This window comes from Oryza sativa, chromosome 8 (assembly GCF_034140825.1).
Source record: "Oryza sativa Japonica Group chromosome 8, ASM3414082v1".
Classification (NCBI taxonomy): domain Eukaryota; kingdom Viridiplantae; phylum Streptophyta; class Magnoliopsida; order Poales; family Poaceae; genus Oryza; species Oryza sativa.
In genome coordinates this window covers 7,655,358-7,682,271 of record NC_089042.1, presented here as the reverse complement: position 1 = coordinate 7,682,271, position 26,914 = coordinate 7,655,358, and the positions used below count along the sequence as shown (strand labels likewise).

Genomic DNA, 26,914 nt, shown 5'->3' with positions numbered 1-26,914 from the left:
ACCACTAGCCTCCTCCTCCTGGTTCCCCTCCACATCCCTTTCCACGTGCCCCTGCTGGTTCCCCTCCGCATCCCTCTCCACGTTCCCTTCCTCGTTCAAGTACTGGTTTGGATCCTCGTTCCCCTCTTCTTCATTCCAGTACTGGCTGCTTCCCTCCGCGATTGTATCGTACAATATCTGTTCCTCATCGCGGTCAGCCATCTGTTGATACAAGAAACATCTGCTAAGTCACGAGACATTTATGTTTTAACAATCTAAGTCATGTATGCTAAGTGTAAATGTCGTACATTAGAACCCTACACAACCTTACGTGCTAAGTCTAATTACAAATCGTGATATAAGCTAAGTCTAGGTGACGTATATTATACAACCCTAGCTAGTAAATAATTATATACTAAGTCTAATTACAAATAAAATAATCTTATATTAAAACTCAAATAATATTACATGCTAATACTAAAATAGTCATGTATATGCTAAGTGTTTCGTGCATATATGCTAAGTCTAATTAAGACTACAATAGTCAATTGCTACTTGTCGCACCAATTCCGTAGTCAATAATTACATACCAAGTCTAATTACAAATAAAGTAATATTATATTAAAACTCAAATAATATTACATGCTAAGACTAAAATAGTAATGTATGCTAAGTGTTTCGTGCGTATATGCTAAGTCTAATTAAGACTACAATAGTCAATTCCTAGGAGTCGCACCAATTCCGTAGTCAATAATGTCATACTAAGTCTAATTTGCAATAAAATAATCTTATATTAAAACTCAAATAATATTAGAACACTACACAATCTTATATGATAACTCTAATTACAGGTCTAATAATCTTAATTAATTGCATTACAAATATAACAATCATTTATATTATTACGTCACTTGCCTGCTCCAATTCCTTCTAGGGCTAGCTCTTCCACTCAGGCTTGACGGACGACTCCGACAACACGTCTTTTCTGCAAGATAAAAAAAATGTCTTAGGATAAATGCGAAGTAACATATATATATATATATATATATATATATATATATATATATATATATATATATACATGTATATATATATATATATACATGTATATATATATATATATACATGTATATATATATATATATACATGTATATATATATATATATACATGTATATATATATATATATATATATATATATATATATATATATACATGTATATATATATACATGTGTATATATATACATGTATATATATATACATGTATATATATATATATATATATATATATTGCATTTCACGTTAACGTTCGTCCTCGTTCGTTCGCTCGTTCACGTTCCCTAGCTCGTTCACGTTCGTTCGATCGTTCTCGTTCTCGTTCACGTTGTCGCGGCAACGTACGTTGACGTGTTCGTTCTCGCTCTCGTTCGTTCGATCGTTCTCGTTCTCGTTCGTTAACGGCGGTGTGGCGGCATCGGGGCGGCGGTTGGCGCGGCGGCGTGGCGACGGCGGCGGCGGCGTGGCGTTGTGGGGCCGTGGCGGCGGCTGCGTGGCGTGGCGGCGGTGGCGTGGCGTGGCGTGGCGGCGGCGGCGTGGCGTGGCGGCGGCGGCATTGCGCGCGCGGCGGCGAAGGCGGCGGCGGCGTGGCGACGGCGGCGGCGGCGTGGCGTTGGCATGCGGCGGCGGCGTTGCGGGGCGTCGAAGGCGGCGGCGTCGAAGGCGACGGAGAGAGATCGAGATCGGAGAGATCGAGATGCATGAAGGGAGATACGGCGGCTCTCACCCCAGAGATGCGGCGGCAGCGGAGGAGGCGGAGGCGGCGGCGAGGATGACGAGCTCGAGACGACGGCGAGATACGGCGGCGTCGGCGCGGGGATTTGCCCTAGGCAGTGGCGGCGAAGGAGAGAGGCCGAGAGAGATCGATCGGCCGAAAACGTTTAAGTGTTGGTGAAGAAGACGAGGGCGCACCGGGAATATATATACCCCTGGATCTTTACTCCCGGTTGTTCTCAACAACCGGGACTAAAGATATCTTTAGTCCCGGTTGTTGAGAACAACCGGGAGTAAAGAAAAGATCTTTACTCCCGGTTGTTGAGAACAACCGGGACTAAAGATATCTTGATATCTTTAGTCCCGGTTGTTGAGAACAACCGGGAGTAAAGAAAAGATCTTTAGTCCCGGTTGTTCTCAACAACTGGGAGTAAATATCTTTTCCCGCTATTTCGAAATTCTTTTTAAACCCGGTTAGGGTTAAGAACCGGGACTAAAGATTATAGCACTACATATGATTTTCACTTACATATGTGTTTATAAAATAGAAGTTAATGCATTAACATTATTTAAAGTACAAAGATTGATGACAATTACTTCGAAAAATTATTTTTGTCTGTAATAAATTAAGTGGATAAATCGTAATAAGCAAATATATGACTTATAATTAATAAAAATTCCAATATATATATATATTCTTAGCATATATATGAATGATATTATTATATTGGTAAAAACTCTAATTAAGATATTAATGTACATACTGCATGATTTAAAATTAATAAAAATTGTAATCATCATATGTACTTAGCGTAGGAATTATATTAAATTAAATGCTAAAAACTCTAATTAACATATGTAAATGCCACATGCATGATTTAAACCTTTTAAAAATTCGAATAGTCATAATGGCTTCCTTTCTCCTTTGGTTCCGGGTGAAGGTCGCCGCGTTGTTCCATATGCTTCAGATCATTACGTGCTTCCAGTGTATCTTTCGACTTTCCGTATACACCTAGGAAGCCAAGAAGGTTTACGCAAAGGTTCTTAGTGAGGTGCATCACGTCGATTGCGTGGCGTACGTCCAAGAATTCCCAATATGGTAACTCCCAAAATATAGAGTTCTTTTTCCACATCGCCGCGTGACCATCTTCGCTCTCTATATGCTGGCTTCCAGGCCCCTTTCCGAACACTACTTTAAGATCTTTAACCATAGCAAACACTGTTTTCCCGCTGCGATGTTTAGGCTTCGTACGGTGGTCGGCCTTATGTTCGAAGTGCTTGCCTTTCTTCCGTACCGGGTGGTTTGCTGCAAGGAATCGACGATGACCCATGTATACAACCTTCCTACAGTGCTTAAGATACGTACTTTCTGTTTCATCCATACAGTGAGTGCAAGCCTTGTACCCCTTGTTGGACTGTCCGGATAGGTTGCTAAGTGCAGGCCAATCGTTGATGGTTACGAACAGCAGCGCTCGTAGGTTAAACTCCTCCTGTTTGTCCTCGTCCCACACGGGGACACCTTCCTTCTTCCACAACTGTTTAAGATCTTCGACCAGTGGTCTTAGGTACACGTCGATGTCGTTACCAGGTTGCTTGGGGCCTTGAATAATAATCGGCATCATTATGTACTTCCTCTTCATGCATAGCCAGGGGGGGAGGTTGTAGATACACATCGTAACGGGCCAAGTGCTATGGCCGCTGCTCATCTCTCCAAAAAGATTCATGCCATCCGTACTCAAACCAAACCGTATGTTTCGTGCGTCCTTTCCAAATTCTTTAAATTTTCTGTCGATGTTTCGCCACTGCGAACCATCGGCGGGGTGTCTCAGCATCCCGTCCTGTTGACGCTCTTCAGCGTGCCATCGCAACATTCTAGCATTCCCCTTGTTCCTGAACAAACGCCTTAGCCGTGGTATTATAGGAAAATACCACATCACCTTAGCAGGAATTCTCTTCTTTGTTAGCTGCCCGTCAACTTCTCCTAGATCGTCCCGTCTAATCTTGTATCGTAGTGCTTTGCAAACAGGGCATGCTTCTAGGTTCTCATACTCCTCACCGCGATATAGGATACAATCGTTCGGACATGCGTGAATCTTATGAACTTCCAGTCCTAACGGGCAGACTATCTTCTTAGCCTCGTACGTTGTCTCGGGCAATTTGTTTCCCCCCGGAAGAATGTTCTTGACGAGTTTCAATAAATCGCCAAATGCCTTGTCACTAACCCCATTTTTTGCCTTCCATTGCAACAACTCCAGAGTGGTATCCAACTTTTTGTGCCCCTGCTCGCAACCTGGGTACAACGAAGTTCTGTGGTCCTCCAACATCTTGTCCAATTTATGGGCCTCCTTTTCACTTTCGCAGTCTTCCCTGGAGTCCTGCAACATCTGACCAAGATCATCCGCAACGTCGTTACCATCAGCAGCTATTTCCTCCTCGCCCGTTTGATTTCCTTCAAATCCAACATACTGAGCAAAGTCCGGAATATTGTCGTCTTCCACTTCATCTTCTTCTATTTCAACACCTTGCTCTCCGTGGGATGTCCAACAATTATAGCTTGGCATGAACCCCGACTCAAACAAGTGGAAATGAATAGTCCTGGATGCAGAATACTCCTTCTGATTCTTACACTTATTGCATGGACAACAAATAAAACCCCTTTGCCTGTTAGCTTCGGCCACTCTCAAAAAAATAGTGCACGCCGTCAATAAACTCTTTGGACCGCCGATCAGCGTACATCCATTGCCGATCCATCTACATGAGTCAAAAAAACCGCACACAAATAATTATTCTTACAATAATGACAGTCATACAATAATTATAAGATATCTTTATTCATACAAAAATCATAAAATATTACACCAAATAATTCTTAAAAACTATTTGTAAAGTTTTAAACTAATTTTAATGTGTTTTACTTCTTTTAATTTTTATTTTAGTTTGTTTTCTATTATTTAATATTAACTTTCACTAGAGTTTTCCTTCTCAACTATTTTATAAAACCTTGTTTAGCAAATGAACTAAATTTCTATATATTCTTTCTTCCCCACACACATTTTCTCTCTCATCAACTTACAACTAAATTTTGGAGACAAAAAAAGTGTGCAAAACATAGGTGCAAATGTAGTATGACAAAAAAAAACATTGGAGGATGAAGTTGCAAACCTTTTAGGCACCTCCGATTTGTATGTAATCACCAAAATAAATTCAATAGAAATTTTGGCATGACCTCCCCTCTTTTTTGAAGAAATTTTGAAGCTTGCTCGGGCAGCTGGAGGAGGAAGAAGACATATATATAGGGGTGGGACTTTAGTCCCGGTTGGTAGCACCAACCGGGGCTAAAGATCACCGGGATCATTAGTCCCGGTTGGTATTACCAACCGGGACTAAAGTTAAGATCTTTAGTCTCGGTTGGTAGCACCAACCGGGGCTAAAGATCACCGGGATCTTTAGTCCCGGTTGGTATTACCAACCGGGACACCGGGATCTTTAGTCCCGGTTGGTATTACCAACCGGGACTAAAGTTAAGATCTTTAGTCCCGGTTGGTGCTACCAACCGGGACTAAAGATCCCGGGGGGGCCTGACAGGTCCTGACAGCATTCGAACCGGGACTAAAGATGATCTTTAGTCCCGGTTGGTAACACAAACCGGGACTAAAGATCAAATATGCCCGTTACCCTTTTGAACCGGGACTAAAGATCATCTTTAGCCCCGGTTTTTATTGCATCCGGGACTATTGTGGAAATCGGCCGACCGACGAAAGATGGTTTCTCTACCAGTGCAGTTTTGACGGTAGGGGAAGATGGTTTGCGTAGAATTGCCACTCACCTCTTTCAACGTCTATCTCACATGTGTTCGGTGTCCCCTTTGCAACCTACTGCTTCGTTCCAACATTCATCTCCTCTATATATAATTGATTAGACATTGTAGTTAACATATCGGTAAAAGAAATAGTAAATACACATTATAACACAGTATGCTAGCTTTTCCATGGGATCAAGTACTGGCCTGAGATAGATATGAGTTAGCATCGAGAATTGTTGACAGGAAACACTGTAGAGAGATAAGCACAAGTCAGAAAAGAAGATTTGTTTTGCAAGTCATGTGTAAAAACTGTCCATCCAATAACAGTCGACGGTGGTCGCGGGTGACATGCATGCATTTCACTGCTACAAAAACCATCTTTCATGGCGGCTATTTTAGATTTTCGCTGGCAGAATTTGAAGCCTCCACAGAGAAAAAGGCCAGTCAAGATCTAAGGTTTTCGCTGGCGGTTTCGTTCCGCTTGCGAAAATCTATTTTTGCTAGCGGTTACGGTCCGCTTGCGAAAATAATGATTTTTGCTGGCTGTTGAGGGTTGCTTGCGAAACCAATTTTCTCTGACAGTTGCCTAAAGAGAACCGCCAGCGAAAATCAACCCACCCTGTAAAAAATTCCCTACCCCAAATTCAGAATTCCCCATCCGGCCAAATTCAAAACAGTCCATATTTAAAAATGTAGATAAACATCATTCAAGCATAATCCAAACACAGAGCATCACAAATACGTACATAATATTGGCATCAATCCAAATACAACATTGGCATCATTAACAGAACAGACACACAGATTAACCTAACAAACATCCTTACACACAAAAACACACAAAGAGAACCCTAGCCGCCGAAGCCATCGGGGACGAGCCGCCACTGCCGTCATCTGCCGGTTGCCTCCCCTTCCCGCCGTAGGCCTCCTCTAGAAGAGTCGTGCGTGCTCAAGGTCGCCGAGCCCAGCCGGCAGCATCATTGTCGTCACCGTCGCCACGGTCACGGTCCTCGTTGTCAGCTCCGCCGCCGGGGACGAGCCACCGCCGTCGTCGCCATCCCCCGCCCGCGCCGCGTGCTCCCCGCGCCACTGCCGAGGCAGATCCGCGCGTCCTCCCCGCCGCCGCCTCTGTTGCGCCGGCGGCGGCGGCCTCCTCCCCTCGGACAGATTTGGGAGAGGGGAGAGGAGGGGATGGGAAGGCAGGGGCGGCACGGGGAGCTGCCGTCGTCGGTCGTCGCTGCCAGAGCCGCCGCTGCCGTCGCCGGTGGGAGGCCGGGAGGGAGGAGGAGAGGGAGGAGGGAAGAGGAGTGGATAAGAAGGGGAGATGTGTGGTGTTTTAATGTGAAGAAGAGGATGAGGATGAGGTAGGTGGGTGTTTTAATGTGACAGGATATTTTTTTTGTTGGGTTTTCTCTGGCGGTTCTGTTTATTGGTCGCCAGGAAAAATTCAACCTAATTTTTGCTGGCGGCGCACCTAATTGACCGCGGGCAAAAATAGACATATTTTCGCTGGCGGCCGCATTAGACGAGCCGCCATTTTCGCTGGCGGACGGTGCCCCTCACCCCCTCGTTACGAGTTTGCTGGCGGTTTTCACATTTTTCCGCCAGCGAAAATAATAGACCAACGCCATCAAAAAATATTTTTCTAGTAGTGTTTGACACAGCGAATCTAACACAGGCTCCTATGTTCTCGGCAGGTGGACTCATGACGGACGACGAGTCGACTATGGATGGACGAAAATTATGGATTTAAATGAAAAATCATGTGTAACGAGATATTATGGATGCTTTTCTGTTACCAGTGAAAAATTACGAAGTTGGAAAAGCATGCTCTTAGTAGGTAAACACCGTAATTGTTCTTTTCTAAATCAATAAAACCACCGAACTGAGTTCCTTTGAAAAAGAAAACAATCGAACTGGACTTAATAGAATGAATGCAACAAGTAATTAATGGATTATTAAGAATCATGTGGCCCGGTACGTGTAGGGCAACGGCCCATCAGTTAAGAAGCACACTCGGCCGAGTGGTGGTCTGGACGTAGCGATGCAAACGGGTCGACCTGTGAACCTATTTATATGTTAAATAAAGGGTAATCCATGAGTTTTCGCGTAATGAGTCGGCTTGTCGCGTTGTAGAGAAGTAAGTGGATCAACTTATAAACCCATTTATATATCAAATTAGTAGGTAACCCGCGAGCCAACCCGCGGGTTATCCACTTATTTTGCCTATAAGCAGGTGGCCCGCTTGCATCCCAAGCTAGACGCCGCCTAGACAGGTGTGGTGCGTAGGGATGCAAGCAGACCGACCCTCGAACTTGTTTGTAGGTCAAATAAGTGATAACCAGCGGGTTCTAATATCGTGGTCCGGCTTGCCACATCTAGAGATGCAAGTGGGTCGATCCGTAAATCCACTTATATGTCAAATTAGTAGGCAACTTGCGGATCAATCCACAGGTTTCCCACTAATTTTGCGTATAAACGAGTTCACGGGTCAACCCACTTGCAGCCCTTTGTGCGGGATCACTAGCGTGGGGTCACTGGGGTAGCATTGTTGTGCAAGAGAACCGTGTCGCCCATGGAACAAAATTGGAAATGAAGTGCGAAACGCATGCGTCCAAATGCAAAAAGGAAACAGATGACGTGGCAGGAACAAGTCAAACTTTTATCTTTATCTTTACCTATAACTATTATAAAAATTGAAAATGATTTAGTACTCACCCTCATTCATTCACCTTTTCGTCAGTTGTATCGTATCCGATACAAAGTATGGTGCTCGTATGAAAATCGCTTAGCGATACAGCACGGCATCGACATGTCTACTACTAGATGATTGCAACGGGAATTTATAGTAAACAACTTAAATAAATTTGAAGTTGTTAACTGGTTTTAAGTAGGAGAAAAACAGAGAAATGCTAAAAGCACAAAGCACAATCGACAGTTTGAACAATCTAAATGGAATTAGTTAGATGACAATATGGTGGTGTTCTTTTGTCCTGAAAATGAACATGAAGATGAAGATTAAGGTTTTACGTAAAACGAGATGGCATTAATGTATGATTGATTGAGTTTTAATTATTACAAACTTGAAAAATATATTAATATGATATTTTAGAGCAACTTTCATATAGAAAGTTTTCACACAAAACGTACCGTTTAGCAGTTTGAAAAGCGTGCCACGAAAATTTTAATCTTCATCCAACTTTTGTTGGAGAAAAAAACAGAGCCTATGAAGTAATAGTCAAACTGTATATTCTACTTTAAATAAAAAGGAAAGCACCTACTTCAATTGATTTTTGATGTGGACGTTATTGCGAATGAACTTCATGGAGCCAAAGTAGACAATGCACTCACCAGTTGAGGCACACTGAAAATCAAGTAAACACAAACTGATCTTTTCAAATCTGATTCTTCCATCACAACCACAAAAAAATATCAATATTTGAAGCTTGAAGCTTTAGTAACAAAAAGGAAAGCATACAGAACAGATGGGATAGATGAAAGCAAAGATCCAATGTCACACTATACATAATTTATGTAGGTACAAGGCACCTTAAAGTGTGTTTTTCCATAAAGCTCGGGCCTTATAACTCTCATAACTCTTCCCCCTGGTTGAAAAGAAATATTGTCGTTTATTAGGGTCTAAAGCGTGTGTCAATAGAAAGAAAGTACTTTTAATATCCCAAAATATTACATTGTGGACTGAAACATTTTACAACTGAAGATAAACAGTTGTACTAACCTTATAAATATCCCAATGGTTTGTCCTTTTTTGATAGAATGCTTTATTCTGCAATCGAGATAGAAGAGCATCCATTATAATCCAATCCAAAGAAAGATCTGAAGAATTAAGTAAACCTGATTGTGCAACAGGAGCATTTTTTTTAATAAAGAAGGATTAGATGGACAGCCTGAGGAACTAATATGCACCTCAATCAAGTTCATCACTGAACTAATAATGGTGTGGCTTATTATCTGGGTACATACCTTTTGATCTTGGAATAGATTTCAGTATCTGACTGAATAGAGGGAACCAAAATGACATTCGCAATAAGATAGATAGTACTCTGAGAGTAAGTAGAAAACAGATCTTGTGAGTTGTGACTGAAGGCTTTAAATAAAAAAAAGCATATGAAGCTATACGGCTCAAGAACAGAAAGAACCATACCTGCACGAGGAGAGTTGGATGTGAGCACAGGCGAATAGGTTAATTTGATGTGCTATTGCGTATTGGAGCATACCAAGGAGGTCCTTTAGTAGATATGGGCCCCAGCGTTCTTAATTTTGTTTGTATAGCTGACATGTGGGCTCATAGTTTTTATTATTTTTTCCTAGGATCGAATTGCCAGGGAAACGCCACGTCAATGCCGCGTGGGATAAAGACCTAGTAAAACTAGCCACATAAGCGCCACATCAGCTAAAACCGCCTTCCGAACCACCGAGGAACCTCGTTTGCACCGGTTTTGACAGTTCAGGGAGCGGTTGTATCTGGTTCAAGGACGAAAAATCGGATTCGATGTAAAGTTAAGGGACCTCAAATGAACTTATTCCTTTAAAATGACATCAATTTAAACAGGCCCTAAAGGCCCGTTATGCCCAAAACTGGGAGATATATCACAGGGCCCATTAGGCCCATACCAGGATCTACACGAACAGGCCAGTGAGGCCCACAGCACGGAGCTAGATGACCAGGCCCAAATACGGATCTACACGAATTGGCCCATTAGGCCCATTTGGACCTTCCTGTGAAGAAATTAATCCAAGAGAGAATGACACAGGTGGGGTCCACTCGAAAGAACCCACGTGGGAGAGGAGAACAAAAACAGAGAGAGAGGGGGAGGCGGTCCAAGGCGGCGGCGCGGCCGGCGGCGACGGGATGGAGGCCACCGGCGGCGGCGATGCGGCGGCGGAAGGGAGGAGGGGGGAAGGGGGAGGAGGGGCCGCGCGGTGGGCGGTGGGCGCGGTGTGCGGCGGGCTGGTGTACTACCACTGCGCGGTGCGGCGGGCCAGCGCGGTGTCGCTCGCCGCCGACGTGCTCCTCGTCCTCCTCTGCTCGCTCTCCATCCTCGGCCTCCTCTTCCGCCACCTCCACATCTCGTCAGTAAACCCTCCCTCCCTCCCTCCTTCCATCAAGCGCTTGTTTCTTGCTGTTTCTTGGTGGTGTCGATTCAGATGCTCCTGGTTCGATGATACAGCTAGAGTTCTTGTTCTCTCTTTAGTAGGCTAGTATTAGTTGTATCTGCATAGGATTTCAGCACTAGTTGCTGATTCCAGTATGCTAGTGTTAATTGTATCTGCATAGGATTTCAGCAGTAGTTGCTGATTCCTACAACCTTGTGATGATATCAATTTCGGTCGCTTATTTGTGTTTGATGCGTTCATCGCTAAAGAGGGAGGCTTCAAATTGTGATTTGGTGCTTTCTTGATCGTTGCGGTAGGCATTAATTGCTGAATTACACTAGGAAATAAAGCGTTCCTTCTCTCACATGCATGAAAGGGGAAAGGATGCAGGGAAGTATAATGGAATGGTTTTAACTGATTTTTAGAAATTGTTAGTGTTATCATTGCTAGGACACACACAGTACAACGCTACAACTGGTGGTGTTTTTTTTTTTCCACTTCATATTGGGGACCAACTCCAAATGCATAACTTGCACTGGCCTTTTCGATTGTAAGTTCGGTAGCTGTGACTGACTGACGCTAGGTTCAAACTTATTTTAGCAGCAATAGTCACTTGTCCGTAAGCTCTTCCACATCATCATATTTCTGGTTTTAAATAGGTTTTGCATTTTTGCATATTCTCCCTCCAACATTCATGCTCGACGTCCTCCTTATCATACTCATCGATTCTTTACTTTGTAAAGCGCTTTGTTTTTATTATCACAAGTTACACATAAAATGTATCAACAATTAAACACTTCTGTTCCTGGCATTTTGTTCACATAAGCAATACATCTAAGCGATTATTTTGTTTTGAACAAAAAAAAGGTGGTGTTGAATGATAAAGATAATGTCTCTGGCACTCTTGTTCGGCGTTTCTTTTAGCTTGTACATTTTATTTTTTTGATTGATGATGGCAATGATTTTCATGATTGAATTACGATTGCTGCTATGCATTTTTTACAGTAGTAGGCTAATAGTGGTAGTCTGGTAGACTTGTAGTGGAAAATGATGTTGGCAGTAGTTGCTTGATGCTTGCATTGGTAAAGAATGTGGAACATGGGATTGCAATCAATCATCCATGGAATAAGGATTAAGAGCTGGTTCACATTGGAACAAATTCAATTTTAATCTCAAAAGGAAAAGTACAAAGGAGATAGGAAGTAAATAAGAGTTATTCAATTTTAGATCCCCAGATTTTTAGTATTTTTTAGGAATGTTAATATTTTGTTGGTATAACCTGCCATAAAAGCACATAATAATAGCGATGGATTTTGTCTTGACATATTCCAACCCCAAATGTATTGTCTCCTTTCTCTTTTCTTTCCACTGTAATCTTAATACTTAGCAACATTATATTCCTGACAATTATAGCAGCAATAGTCACTAATCTAAACTCTTTCACATCATCGTATATCTGCTTTTGAATATATTTTGCATACCTTTTTCCTCTACACATTTTTGCTCTGCTAGCTGACATCCCTCTATCACCAAATTATAGAAGGATCTGTTGATAGATTGCAAGCGCCATGCTTTTGCTACTACTTGCAAGACTACCCCAAATTCCATTGAAACTGTATCAGTTATTATTTTTGCTATTGCAGTAACTGAGATACGGTAACCATATTTGAGAAATAGAAAGTGGTGTATGCTGTCAATATTGAATGAAAAAATGGCGTCTGTGGTACTTTGCTTTGGATGTTTTTGTTAGTTTCTATGTTATACAGCTTATTAATGTGATTGATGAGTTAATGATGACTACTGATGTGCATTTCGTCTTTCATAGTTCTCATTTTGTGTTAGAAGTAGCTATACACTTATGTTTGATCATTTGATATGAATGTTCATGTAAACTATCCTTATTTTGCTCTCTCTCTCTCTCTCTCTCTCTCTCTCTCTCTCTCTCTCTCTCTCTCTCTCTCTCTCTCTCTCTTTTTGCATGTAGGGTGCCCGTGGATCCTCTTGAATGGCAGATTTCTCAAGAGATGGCGAATAGTATAGTTGCATCCTTGGCTAACACAATCGGAGCTGCTGAATCTGTATTGAGGGTGGCTGCGACTGGACATGATAAGAAGCTCTTTTTCAAGGTATTTATCAAACTTTAACTGTAGGTTTGTTCTTTGAGGAACTTTTGAAGCAAAGAAAAGCTTATCTTCTTAAGACGTTTGCAAGCTATCAGTGCTATCTTGTTGACATATAATTTAAGTCTCTTGTGGAAATTGCAACCTGACATGTGGGGTCAGGTGCATTTACATGATTGCACCTATCATTCTATCACCATGGATGCTAAAAAACAGAAGGAATGAAAGAGATCAATTACCCCTTGTTAAGGGATAAATTGATTTTATCTTCTCTTGTTTCATCTTAATGCAGCCTGAGCTGTTTGACATGATAGCTATATTTGCAACAACCATCTAACCATCTCGTACAAAGGAAATTGCTTGGCTTTCGGTGAACTTTCCTAGTACTTGTTAAAAGATGTGTATGTACATATTGCTCGGCTCACAGTGAACTGTCATTTTTTTAGATAATGGAAGCTTTATTGAACTCGGCCAATTACATCAAGCTTTATGTACATATTGTTCAGCTTACAGTGAACTGTCATACCTGAGCTATAACATAAAAGGTGCATATATACACACTGTTTAGCTTACAGTAAGCTACAACCTTGCAGGTGGTTTTTACTCTGTATTTTCTAGCAGCTTTGGGGAGGGTGGTGTCAGGCGCCGCAGTTGCTTACGCCGGTAAATATACCTCATTAACTTACTTATGATCCGATTTATTCCTGCATACTTTATATTTATCACTTAACACCTCTGTGCTCTCTTTCTCTCTGTCTAAAATGATTTATTGCCCAACTTGTTGTGACCAGCGCTCTGCATCTTCTGCCTCTACATGTTTGCACAAAGCACTGATCTTTTCGATCAGCTCCCTTCTTGGGTTCCCGTAGGAAGAGATTCTCTTGGCGGCTCTCAGGATACAACATGATTCTGTACATCAGCTAGTTTGTGTGTACGATCGACTCTGCAGGTCAATATATAGCTTCTTGAACTGTATGTATAGCATCTGTTGCTTCTTTCACGGCTCACCTCTGCATTGCAGTTGTTCATGGTGTCCTGTAACAGCAGCATCACCTCTGTATATCATATGCTGTTGCTAGCAACTTTGTGGAAAAGAAAAATATCATTTGTGGTTCTTTTGCCTTCCTGTCCCACGGATCTCGTTCCTGTACACGAGAGCCTAATGCATATTCGCACAAATTTTGACAATTTGACCCTTTGAAAAAAAAAATTACAAATGAACCGCCGCCAAAACTTATTTCAGAAATGACACTTTTTTTCAGCGCCAAATCACCTGGCGCTGAACTTAGACATCTCAGCGCCACGTCAACCGGCGCTGAATGCCGTGCCACCGCGGATGGGAGGCTAAGTCAGCGTGCCAACGCATATTCAGCACCACACAATTTGGTACTGAACAAAAGGGTCATTTTTGAAATAAGTTTTGGTGGCGGTTCATTTGTAAAAATAGTTTTTGCAAAGGATCAAATTGTCAAAAATTGTGGCATATTCAATAGCGAAAATGCAACACAATTCTCCAGGTCTAACTTGTGATATCTGGGGCTCAAAGCTTTGCCTTTTTTAAGATAATGGATAGAAATTTAGCTTCTATATTCACATGTTACATAGACAAAAAAACACGGAAGAAACTTCAAACTGGACGTCCGATTGTTTCTTAAAAAAATTAGACGGTCAAATGTTTCAGTTATACATTTCATTGAAACACTATTGAAACATTTATTTTTTTTTGGAAACACAGGAGACACACATTGAAAGATGTCGCTATCGTGTATGAAATATTAAGTGCTAGTGAATTGAAACATGTTTTTTTTTCATCAGAATATAATCACGTGATATCTTGTTATAAAGATTAATTACAATGAATATAACTGTGTGATCAGATCGTAAATTTGATAAGTAGCTTAGGAGAAAAATCGTTTTGAATGTCACTAAATGCATGTCTGTTGTGAAACACGGTAAAGATACGTTGAAACATGTATCTATCATGTATAAAACATTAAGTTTAAACGGTTTGAAACACATATTTTTATTTTATTAGAATATAATCTTGTGCTTGTTGTAAATATTTAATTACAACAAATATAACAGTGTGGTTGGATCGTAGATCGAATAATTAGTTTAGGAAATAAAAGATTTAAACAGCGGAGGAAGGATAATAACTAGATAGTTGAGCCAGATTTTTATTCACTGCGATTCTAAATATTCTCCATGGCTTCTTCTTGTCCTCCACCCCCTCCACTAGATTGAGATAAGAAAAAGAGGGCAAGAAGGTTGTTTCTCATCCAGATTGATGAGTTGGTTAAGCTAAAATGGTAAAAATGAAAACAATTTTTAGTAGACCTAGGTAGCAAATAATCAAAATTCTTTGAAAGAGTGCTATTTGAGATTGCGTTATTGGAAAGAATAGTATATAGAAGAACTCAGTATATATGATGTTGAGTTTATGACCAAACTAACATAAAATTGAAAAAATATATATTGGGAGCCACCTAAGGGTGAGTTCAATTTTATCACTTTCCCAACTCACCTCTCTCATCTTTCGTGCACACATTTTTCAATTTACTGAACGGTGCATTAATTATTTGAAAAAGAAAATTCTATACGAAAGTTACTTTAAAAATCATATTAATCTATTTTTCAAATTTTTTAGCTAAAACTTAATTAATTACGCGTTAATGTGCAACATCTTTTTCCGTCCCGAACACAACCTAACAACTTTTCTTTTAACTCACGAAAACATTGTATATTCCATACGAAAGTAGTAGTAAAACTATACTTCTTCCTTTTGATGTATAAAGCTAAACTCGAAAACTTGGAATGGCATGAAACTAAATTTTCCCTTGTAGTAATTTTGTAAACAATCGCCGTTCCAAAGGTCCAAACCAGACAAACACCGGTTTCCAAATTCCAAAACCGAGAGAGACGGAAAGAGAGCATAGCTGAAATCGCTGAAAAGGCCCAGGGTGGAAGCGGAGGTTCCAAAGCCGGAAGCCAAACCCACAAAACCCCCCATCGACTCTCTTTGCAGTTTGGACCAGCCTCGTTCCTATCGCCTCCTCCTCCTCCTCCTCGATTCGCATCCCCACCTCGCCGCGCCAATGGAGGCCACCGCCGCCGCCGCCGCAGCGCCCGCGAGATCCGCGCTCCCCTTCCGGAGCCGCGTCGCCGCCGCAGCACGCCCAGGACGCGCGCCGGCGCTGTCGGCCGCCCCGGGAAGGCGCCTCGTCGCGCGCCGCGCCGCGGGCGACGGCCAGGCGGTGGAGGCTCAGGAGGCGCTCCCCATCGAGAAAAGTCCGGTTCCCCTCCTCTCTCTCTCTCTCTCTCTCGCTCCGTATGGCATCGGTTGCCTGTGTTCGCCATTAACTGAGGGAGATATGTTCGTTTATTTTGCCTCTCGCAGGGTTCCCTCCCTTCCCGAGCGTCATGGACATCAACCAGATCCGCGAGATCCTGCCCCACAGGTGAGCTCTAACCGCATTCCGCTGCTGCTGCTGCTGCAGGATAGCTCTTTGCCTTACCTTGTGTGTTTCATTTCGCTTGTAAGATGTTGGCAATGCGAAACCATTCGAATTACTCGATACAAATCGAAATTATACCCTTTTGAAGTTCGATGAGAGGCATATGAACTGTGCGTGCAATCTGTTGAAAACAAAAAAAAAACAATATCCTGATATTAGAGTTAACCTCATACTCTTTTTTATTATTATTTTCAGTACTAGCTAAAGGCCCGTGCGTTGCAACGGATATTATAAAAGATAAAAACAAAAGTAAAAATTGCAACTTCATAGCATAGTTAGTTGATTAGGCATATAATGCCATGTCCAAAGCAAAAACAATCACGTGTGGGGATTTTATGGCTCTACATGTCAACTTGTGGCGTTGGAGGCAGACTCGGACACTACCACTAGCATCATTAAAGCAGTATAGATAGATGAAAGAAAAAGATGCTTCATAGCCCTCTGAATTAATGGAAGCTTTATGTTCATTTCCTTTGAGCTCACTTGGTGAAGAAAGGCATTGTCTTTTTTACTAGAAAGTACTAACATGCATCTTGGATATTTTTATGCTCGCCTATGTGGATATACACCTGATGAGCCCAAGCAAGAGAAATGATTGGTGATGATTCACGAATATGTAATTGTTTAGTATTTTCTCTAACTTGTGCATTTGAATGTGAATGTTAGGTTTCCATTCCTCCTGGTTGATAGAGTTATTGAGTACAAGGGAGGAGAATATGCAGTTGGGATCAAGAATGTCACGATAAATGATAACTTCTTCCCTGGGCATTTCCCCGAACGACCCATAATGCCTGGTGTTCTCATGGTTGAGGTATGATTCCACTATATTGGCATCCATGTGCTGTGATCAAATTGTTTAGTATATATGGCCTCTGTTGTTTCCTGAGGTTTGATCATCTCTCATTGTGGTCTCTGTACATTATCTATAGAAATGCCAGTCCATGCTACGCTACTTAGTTCTTCATTTAATTTTACTATGACCTCATTCTATCATTTTTTTTTTTGCAGTCTGAGCATATTGATACTCAATTCATCCATTTTCAGGGTACCAATCTCATTTAACAAAATAAAAAAAAAGTTGAATTTGATGAAAAAAGTAGTAGTACTTTCTCAAAGCCATTTTACTGCATTTTTCATCTCTGTCGAAAAGTACTATGAAGTAATAAGGAACTTGCGTCAATCGATTTGTTTAGTTTCTTGTCCTTTTCAAACTGATGAAAAGTTTTGATATCCAAGTATTCAGGCACTAGGTGGGTAATGGATATTTGGTACCATGACCAATGATTTCATGTGGGACTTGTAGAACTAATAAGTTTTATGGTAAAGGTTTTGCAACAACTATGTTTTCATAATCCAAACTGAACCAATGGCGCAACTTAGAACCCATAAATAGATGAGGACATGGCTGGATGTTTTTTAATTGCTTATTGTTCTATCATCAAGTAGACAAACATCTGAACTTCCCTCATGTGAGGCTACCTTTATGCACAGGCTATGGCCCAGGTTGGGGGTCTGGTGATGTTGCAGCCTGAAATTGGCGGATCTCGGGACAATTTCTTCTTTGCAGGAATTGATAAAGTGAGGTTCCGTAAGCCAGTAATTGCAGGGGATACCTTGATCATGAGAATGACTCTGACCAAGTATCAGAAAAGATTTGGTCTTGCCAAGATGGAAGGAAAAGCTTACGTTGGTGGTGACCTAGTGTGCGAGGGGGAGTTCCTCCTGGTTAGCGCAACCGAATAGTGCAAAGGGCACCTAGTATTGTGTGATTCTCTTGTAGAATCATTGATTAGAACGGGATGAGGTTCATTGCTTGAGAAGAGTTGAGTTTTGAACTGAACTTACGGCTTTGAGGCTATCTTTTCATTTTACCTATTAGGTGAATTGAGTTCAAATGTCCAAGGCGCCATATGTTCCGTTCAGGCGCTTAATTCTACCTATCTGGCTGTGGTTGCTGTTGTAAACTTGTAATACATGATACAATCTCTTCCATAAGAATTTCATGAAATAAACAGTGCTTGTTCGGTTGTGCTTATATTGAATTTCTGGTGATATTTAACACTCGTTCTACTCAAACACCAGCAAGCAAATATCAAAATATTTTCATGTAATCTTCTCATAGTATTCCCATGAATTTCCCAATCTTTTGTTCTATGAAGAGTTGAAATGTCAAATGCATCACTGATGGTCTTTTTCCTATTCTTTTGTACCCAGCAGCCTCTTTGACCTTTTCTGTTTTACAAAAGGCCTTTCTTTTGCCTACAAACAACCGTAGGAAAGGGGGAAAAAAAGCTAAGGGTAAAGTACTCTCTATTCATTGTAAACGTGCAAAGTCAACTTGAATTAGTCAACACAAATACACCATAATAACATCCATGGTTGTAGTTAAATTACAACTGAACTTCGAGGAACCAAGTCATCTTGGTTGCCTAGTCAACTCTTCTGTTCACAAGAGATAAGTTGGCTGAATTCTGTTAATTAATAGACTCCAAATTACTAGATGTCCTGGGTTGTCTTGAGGCTGTCATCATAGCTTAGAACATGGCTAATCTTGTGGCAATGAACATGAAGAGGAAAGAACATGATGAGGTGGCCAACAATGGATTGTCCATCTTTCTTGATCCTAAGAGGCTCAAATTACAGGTATGGCAATGGCAATTGGCAAATGCTGTCCACTCCTCTCTCTTCTGTACTAATTCATATACATAGGATTTTGTTTTTACGAGATCGTGTTAGAAGCCAGCAGAATTTGGGCTAAATCGTAGAAAAGCATGAGACCATCAACATGGCAAGATTCCATGGTTGATTCACTTTACTCACCTCATCAGTCTATATTCTGCTTGAATTTTTCAGAAACCTAAAACCATTATCAATTCACAGTGGCAACCAAGAACATAAACTGAGGCATTCAATTCAGTTCATGTTTTGAGGGCAATTGAAACATTTAATCCATGAGCTCTAATGTTTCATCTCTTCTTGCTGTCATCAGGATGGTGAGATTCCAAACACGATGGAGGAAGAGAAACCATCAGCAGGTGTTCAACCTGATCCTACTGTGCCAACCATGGCCTTATCATGGATGCTACCAACTCAGGGCCAAGAGACTATCCATGACACTATGAACACTGCATATGAGATGTCATCTTCAGAAACGCCGCCACTCAGAGCAGACCAAGCCGCCGCCGCGGCGCCGATGGACGTCGAGGTTCAGCTCCGGCAGCGGCAGCCTCAGGCGCCGCCGTGTCAGCAGGCTCATTTCTGGTCAGGTTAGTGAACAGCAGACGATGCTAACTAGGCCATGTTGGTGATGATTTTACCTTTGAAAAAAATAGCCTTCAGGGATCAGGATTCTGGTAGTAATAAGTAGAGTAGTAGATCGAGAAACACACGGGGGTCTTCCAGCTAGCTCCGCAAAGTGGTGGGCTAGATGATTTGGGTTTGAAGACTCACCCCTTCTAATTATTTGATATTAGGTCATTCCTAATATTCGCGTCTTTTTAGTAGAGTAGTAGATCAAGCTGAATGACCATGGTGTTCTTGATTTTGATTTTTTATTTCTTCAGTTAGTAATGATGAAGACATGTGGGCTGGATATTGGAAATATTTGGCGAGTGAAATATCAATTTGTAAGTATTTTCCTTTATTTTTTGGCTAATTGAAATGATTGGTTCCTACCATGCAGGTTTCTTCTGAGCTGTAAGAGGCTGCTGGAATTGGGGGGAGTAAAAATGACAAACTCCTACAAGTTGCTCTAAACTTGTTGATGTTAGCATGTGACTAGCATAGAGTGTTTCCAATATTCCAATCCATGTTGTCATATGCCACAATGTGCTGATCCAGACTAGCCTATGTCGGATCAATGTATGCTGATTTGATGGTTAAGAGTATGCCATGTGAAATTCATCTGCAGATTCTCTCTTCCAGATGAGTTTCGTGTATAGATTATTTTGTGAGAAATTACATAAAATATCCAAAGAAAACCATGTTTAGTGTAACGATGCTGTTGAACGGACAGAAGCCTGGAGAGCCCTAGTCGTCTACTGCCCTATAACCAGAACGTCATGTGTCCAATGATATTTCATCTCAAAACTCAAATTCATCTTCAGCATTCCCTGATTTAGTATCAGAAATTTGATGGATTAAACAAAGTGAACATAAAATTCTCGGACAGGGCAAATGAAATAAATGAAATAGACCACGGTCATCGCACAGCTCATTGTCTCAGAAGTGTCGATTGATACAATTAGGGAGTATGCAACTCTAATCACTCCACACACTGTTAAGTAATAACATACAAGTATACAACAGTGGTTTGCTGAGCACCTGTTCAGCGATGAATATTGTCCCCTCCAGGGACAACAAAAGTAAAAAAAGAAAAGAAAAGAAAAAGAATCATGTATTTGAATTCTGGCTGTTAATTTAGTTCCTTGAGCTGGTTCCCATGATGAATGGCCATCAATTATAACTGACTATGACCTTTCTATAGCCGAGTAACTGTTGCAATCTCTGTTGTAGAATTATCTTGAATATATGTGGCGGCATGCCGTCCCCCCTCTCTGTTTTAGTGCAAAAATAAGTGCCACAATATTTCTAGCCATTAATCTCCAGAGACAAATTTCTTTTGTGTGTAGTATCTATCTTCGCTTGCCTTCTTTTTCAAGTTCCTTTTCTGTTTACAGAAAGAATACAGCAATAATGTAAAGTAGAGAAAACACTACTGATCAAGCAGACCAAAATACAAATTATTTTTATTCATAAAGTAATAAATCCCTGAGACAGAAAATGTACCTTGTAAGCTTCATGGTTATCAATTATTCTGGTAGCAACTGAAACTGTTGTTATAGGTTTGGGGCTTGTGATTGTTTGGAAGATACCCATGCTCTTTGGAACGGCGTATGGATCAATACCGACCTGCAGCATGGATTCGCTAAGTTCCAAGGAAAATTGGGCAACTCATTATGGTAATATTTCAATCAGTAATTAGATTCAGATTAAGTGCTTACCACAGAACTACCCTCGGTTACTGTCCCATGCACAACCAATGAAATGTTAAATGTAGTGATCTGCATCATTTGATAAGAGAGAGTGTGAGGGCTTATTCGGTTGTCAAAAAGATGCCATGACACTGCACTGTGTTCACTACAATAGTTCTTTAAACCTATTCATGCAAACATAGCTAAACATGTGTGAACATACCATATCCCTTGAAACCTCCCATGGGGCGCCTATTATAACTTCATCAACATAGCGACATGCAAGTACACTAAGAGTACGCTCGTGGAGGTGCATGATAGGACGATACCCTCTTCTATCCCTGGACATTTAATTTGCATAAGCATCTTATATGAACTTTCAAAAGAGAAATCACATAACATGAATTGGTCTCAAATGTATTTTACGTTCGCTTATGATTAACTAGTTTCTGATACCAAATAAGTACCTGATTGCCTGGTCATCATGGACACCAACAAGAAGGAAGTCACCAAGTTGCCTAGCACTTCTGAGGATCTGCATTAAACAAAAACAATATATACTTGACTCTGGAACATGTGTGAACCACTGGGAGAATTATGGTAAAATTATTGGTATATGATAAAATGAACCATAAAAATTACCTCAACATGGCCGGCATGAAAAAGGTCAAAAGCACCATCTATATACACAACGCGAGCACCTGGCAAAGGAGCCTGAGTGCATATGAGCTATTGTTCAATAAAAGCAATAGAGTGACATGTCATAGAAATATGTAAAAAAAAAAATATCAACTTTATACTGTCAACATTATCATTCATGACCAAGATTGAAACAATACAAATGGGTGTATTATCATTAATGTGCGTGATCAGTCAGAATAGCTGAGTTAGTTTTTTATCCATAACCGTGCTAAATAAAGAACACTCACATGGAACCATAAGAATGTTGAGTAACCTTAGCCCCAACACAAGTGAGTAAAACAGAGTTCCTTAAAATTTCATACCTGTCCATTTGAAAACTGCATTATCCGGCGAGATGTTGGAAGAAAATTGGATAGCTGACTTTTCACTTTATCATATGTATCAGCTCCAGTGTTCTGATTGACAGCAACATTTGCATCTGTGGTAGCTTCCATACTGCCAGCTTCTTTCTGCTTGAATGTCAGTAGTATCCTCCCTGGGTGGAAAAAGAACACAGTTCCCACATTAAGATTACAATAGACTGGGAATATATGACATTGATGGCCACCAAGAGAATACAATCCCCAAAAGAATAGTGCCGATACTGAACCATGTGGTCATCTTACCGACTATATCAGTGCTTGAGACACCTTCAGTGCGTTTGATTTGCTTGTAGCGTCCAACCTTCTTTGCCAACGCATAAGCATCCGTTCCATCAGGTAGAAGACAAGGATCATCTCCATGTATAATGTAATCAATGTTATATTTATTGAAGAGGGTATTCATAAATTCTTCCGTGATCTCATAGGGCGCGTTGGGAATGACCTCATCCACCCACTTCAATCCACTAACAAGTGTCAACCTATACAGAAATAGCAAGTCAATGGGGAACCAGAATATTGTGTTAATATTAAAATATTAAAATAACCTAGGACTAGGCAGTTTATAATCTCTTGAGAGGACAATATCTTAAGTTGATCCCTTAAAAAATAGAAGCTGAAGGTTTAAGGGCATGCAAGATCATCAATAACATAGTAGAGTACTTCAGCAAAATGAATTCAGAATATTTTATAGCATGCCTCACAATACTAGCAAAGAGCCAAGGAAACCTACATTTTAGAGTTAATGTACAATTGAAGATTGTGTAATTCCATGATTGCCAATTCCAAGAGGTCTAGAACTCTAGCTTTTAAATGTTTTGGATATCAAATGATAAGATGGTGATTCTACAAGCTTTCCCAGTCAATTTTGCAATCCTATTGCTAACGTCAACAGCATAATTTTAAGGAGAAATTGATAGCGTATTGCACAAAACAAGAACTATTTTCTGCAGTACCTCTCTTCCATTGAAAGCACAGGTGGACCCTTGTTCGCCACAATCTCCTCATCACTAACAACTCCCACTACAAGTTGATCTCCCAACAACTTGGCCTGCCGTAATGCATTTGCATGGCCATAATGCATGAGGTCAAAGCATCCATCCATGTACACTCTCACAGGCCTTTTCCGTTCCTTCTTCTTTGGAAGTTGTGCTAGATATGGCCAAAAATATGGGGCAAAAGGAGCACCAATTCCTCCAAAGTAGCCTGTCGATAACCAAAGAATGGCAACAGTGACCATAACTCCTCCAATCCCAAACAGCTGGGAATAATATCCACTATTCCAGAGCCCTTGGTTGCTCTCAAACGCTAGCAAACCCATCATCATTTGACAAGCAGGTGTATTATCTTGGTACTATATCTGAAAAAACAGAGAATAAACAACCAAAATGAGATCCCACAGTTGACAGAATTGTGACACGAAAGGATAGTGGTATACACAGAGATGGAAATCGTGTCGTTGTCCAACCAATGAAGATTCATCCTAATTTCTTTATTATTTTATAAACAAAAGAAAGTGATTGGATAGAAGGAAAGTGCCTTTTTTAAAAATAATTTATTGCGAAAGGTTTGACAGATATTAGACGCATAAGCACAAGAAATAGCTAACATTTACTAATGTGGTTAGCTACCAAGTCAAGCTGGACAAATCCTAACCACCAGATATTTCATCAAGCTACAGCGCGAGAAGAAAAATATGTTAGGAATACACAACAGACTCATGTTGCGTTTGCAGGAAGCCACATAACGACAGCCAATGCTAGCCAAACAATGCACGCTGATTGCATGAACCGTGTTCTACCTTTCCCCATCAGGTCATCTCATAACAACAACTTCAATATACAATACAAAGCACGATGCGAAATGTTCCTTCTATATCACCAGGCATCACAAATCAAACAGGATAGCCACTGGAACATGTATTATTTTAAGCCAAATAAAGGAAATCTGACGACAAACGGAACCATGATCCACCATTCCAAAGGTGGCAACACTAGCCTTGACAAACGAATTTATCTTTCGTTCTTCATGCCATAGCATAGTTTAGACAAGTACTAGTTACTAGTAAAAAAAATTAACAAAACGAGAGAAGAAATCGGTTCCGATTGCTCACGCCAAAGCTCAACTTTTTTTTTTTTTGCACACCAGTCAACTATGAGCAACCAACTTAACAACGAAACAGATTCTAAAAGAGTGAACTGGCAATCCAAACAAACAAAACAAGCACAAATTTTGGGAGACATGTTTCAAATCCCTCCCCCCATCGGAATCCCCGCAAACAATTGAGACATCAAACGCCGTCCCATCCGCCCGCGAACCAACCACCAAACCTATACTATCTATCAAAGAGAATCAAAATCATTTTTTCTTTAAAAAAAGGCATATATTCATAATAGCACAAATTCCGCGTGCTCCCAAGAACAAAAGGCGCGAGATTCAATGAGAGGCGCCGCCGCTCCCCCAACCCAAAAAAAATAAATAAATAAATAAATTACGGATTCTCCCTCGTTCGAGCAATGCAAAGCGCCGGCGAAACCGAAGCACATACATCACACGAGGACGGAAGGTAAAGATGGAGAGACGGACCGAGATCGGGGCGGAACGACGGCCCCGGCGAGATTCCCGTCGGCGGCGGCGGCGGCGGCGGCGGGCGCGCGCTTCTCCTCCTCTCCTCTCCGCGCGCGCGTGCGTGCGCTTCTCTCTTCTCTTCTCTTCTCTTCTCTCTCCTCGTTTTCTCTTCTCCTCTCTCTCTCTCTCCTCGTTTTGGGGGAGCTCGGCTGGACTTCTCCACCAACCGCTTTCTCCGGGTCCCACACACGAGATGTATTTTTTGCGATTCCGTCCCTCAACTTGTGAAAGGATACCAGAAACTGATTCTACCTCGGTTTCCGTTAACGTGCGTCTTACAAACAGTGTTGAACGATGTGTTTTCGTGCGAAAGTTCTGTATGCGGAAGTTACTTTAAAATATAAAGTATATAAGTATATATGTTTTTTGAGTTTGTAATAGTTGAAACTTAATTAGTTATGTGCTAATGTCTTTTTTTTCTGGTTTTCCATGGTTTTACTTCGTATTCATCTTCAAGTGCTTGGTTTTAGTGATTGTAATGATTTGGGGTAATATTTTTATAAGTGAATTGTAGTTTAGGATACCTTTTTATTACCGATGTTTTACTTCGGATCATTGTTTGATTTTTTTTTTTACTTTGGGCTAGTAGTAGTTTTGATCACCATAAAATTGTTTATTCAGCAAATCAATAACCTCATGCAAGTTGGTTTCGGCACATCGGGCGAACTCCCCGATCTATGCGCATGCCATATGTTTTCCAAATAGAAACTAGACATAGCTATAGAAGAAAGGTAAGATGGTCTAAACTACAATAAATGTAAAGTTAGCTAGTCTAAAGTAAAACAGATTAGGAAAAGTATGGTTCAAAGTGAAATGTCAGTGGCCAAGCTACAATTCACATTATTTGTGTTACGCGATACTTTGACTCTTTTAACTCATCGACTTGGAAGGACAGTGGAATTCAACTTTAGAGTGACTGTAGTGGTAATACTGGTATGAGCTCACATATAGCCAGCTACATAAACTCAATAGAAGATGAGATTAATGCAAGATTGAGCAACATATTTGGAGTTGAGATGTACATGTGAGGTTAACGGAGAACAATATGATTCTAGCTCGATAATGAACTAAAAGCACAAGGAAAGAGAAAAATACTATATAGGGATGGGATGTCATGAATATTAATCTTGCATGAAATTCGGATGGAACAATTTGCCTTTGAACATTGTTCGCTTTATTCCAATCAAAACACACCAACACTTTCGAATCATCAAGTCTTTATTTGATTCCTTTTTTAATACCTTCCTTAATAGTTACTAATATATTTAGCAAATGGGGACTAAAGCCCTATAAGCTTATGGTGGAGATTCGTGGTTTACGTATCGTGAAGCTTCCTCTCTATAAACATCTAGTCCTAACAAAATATTTTCGGAAACGTTTAATTCTTTCGTACGAATAAATGTCTCTGAGACGAAGCAAAAATTATGGAAAAATTTGAGCTATAACTGATATCGATTTAACAAGTCTCGTAGAACTCTACTACCACAACACCAAAAGAAAAGACTTCCAACCAAAACGAGCCAGTAGTATTTAAACTAGAGTAGGCTAGTTATTAGAGATAACAACAAATTACAGGGGTCTAGATGCAAAAAAAAAAGAAAAAACAAATCCGCAACGGGACGAAATTTTACAGGAGAGACGAAGCGATATTTGCGAGGGGCGCGTAGCATGCGAGGGCCCACTGCCAGTCTGCACGTCGCGTTGGCCCTCATGCCACTGCCGCGTGGGCCCCGCTGCAGCGGCCGACACGAGGGCGTGTGGGCCCCACAACCCCGATGCTTTGACCGTGATAAATAAATAAATATAAATAAATAATCTCTCCTCTCCGGAGATGGAAAGTGAGAAAACATGAGAGAGATTAATTAGCAGCGAAGGAAGAAAGAAGACGATGACGAGTATACGTGTACGTGAAGGACTGTTCTGTGACTTATACTAGTATACTTGTC

At 40.9% G+C, this 26,914-nt stretch overlaps 4 protein-coding genes across 6 annotated transcripts; 3 read left to right on the top strand and 1 right to left on the bottom strand.

Moving 5' to 3' along the window:
• Window positions 1–10,337: 10,337 nt before the first annotated feature.
• LOC4344975 (reticulon-like protein B23) lies at window positions 10,338–13,906 on the top strand. The gene is made up of 4 exons (XM_015792797.3): window positions 10,338–10,647; window positions 12,656–12,797; window positions 13,385–13,454; window positions 13,583–13,906. Exons 1-4 carry the CDS (start codon window positions 10,427–10,429, stop codon window positions 13,696–13,698), a joined length of 549 nt encoding a protein of 182 aa, XP_015648283.1. The 5' UTR covers window positions 10,338–10,426; the 3' UTR covers window positions 13,699–13,906.
• Window positions 13,907–15,819: 1,913 nt separating this feature from the next.
• Window positions 15,820–18,341, top strand: LOC4344973 (uncharacterized). Its single transcript, XM_015795001.3, has 4 exons — window positions 15,820–16,079; window positions 16,189–16,249; window positions 16,973–17,117; window positions 17,798–18,341. The coding sequence occupies exons 1-4, from the start codon at window positions 15,887–15,889 to the stop codon at window positions 18,047–18,049; spliced, it is 651 nt and encodes a 216-aa protein (XP_015650487.1). The 5' UTR covers window positions 15,820–15,886; the 3' UTR covers window positions 18,050–18,341.
• Window positions 18,342–18,716: 375 nt separating this feature from the next.
• LOC136351363 (uncharacterized) lies at window positions 18,717–20,286 on the top strand. 2 transcript variants are annotated; one of them, XM_066303375.1, is made up of 3 exons: window positions 18,717–18,949; window positions 19,296–19,572; window positions 19,870–20,286. In XM_066303375.1, the coding sequence occupies exons 1-3, from the start codon at window positions 18,848–18,850 to the stop codon at window positions 19,959–19,961; spliced, it is 471 nt and encodes a 156-aa protein (XP_066159472.1). In that variant the 5' UTR covers window positions 18,717–18,847; the 3' UTR covers window positions 19,962–20,286. The 2 variants fall into 2 exon arrangements, with proteins under 2 accessions (XP_066159472.1, XP_066159473.1); XM_066303376.1 differs by having other exon boundaries at window positions 18,720–18,949; window positions 19,989–20,286.
• Window positions 20,287–20,483: 197 nt separating this feature from the next.
• Window positions 20,484–25,136, bottom strand: LOC4344972 (ethanolamine-phosphate cytidylyltransferase). 2 transcript variants are annotated; one of them, XM_066303374.1, is made up of 10 exons: window positions 24,927–25,136; window positions 23,297–23,700; window positions 22,587–22,822; window positions 22,284–22,456; window positions 21,922–22,008; window positions 21,747–21,814; window positions 21,503–21,620; window positions 21,310–21,369; window positions 21,095–21,217; window positions 20,484–20,975 (listed from the first exon to the last, which is right to left on the bottom strand). In XM_066303374.1, exons 2-10 carry the CDS (start codon window positions 23,665–23,667, stop codon window positions 20,904–20,906), a joined length of 1,308 nt encoding a protein of 435 aa, XP_066159471.1. In that variant the 5' UTR covers window positions 23,668–23,700; window positions 24,927–25,136; the 3' UTR covers window positions 20,484–20,903. The 2 variants fall into 2 exon arrangements, with proteins under 2 accessions (XP_066159471.1, XP_015650484.1); XM_015794998.3 differs by having other exon boundaries at window positions 21,922–21,993.
• Between the last annotated feature and the right edge of the window lie 1,778 nt (window positions 25,137–26,914).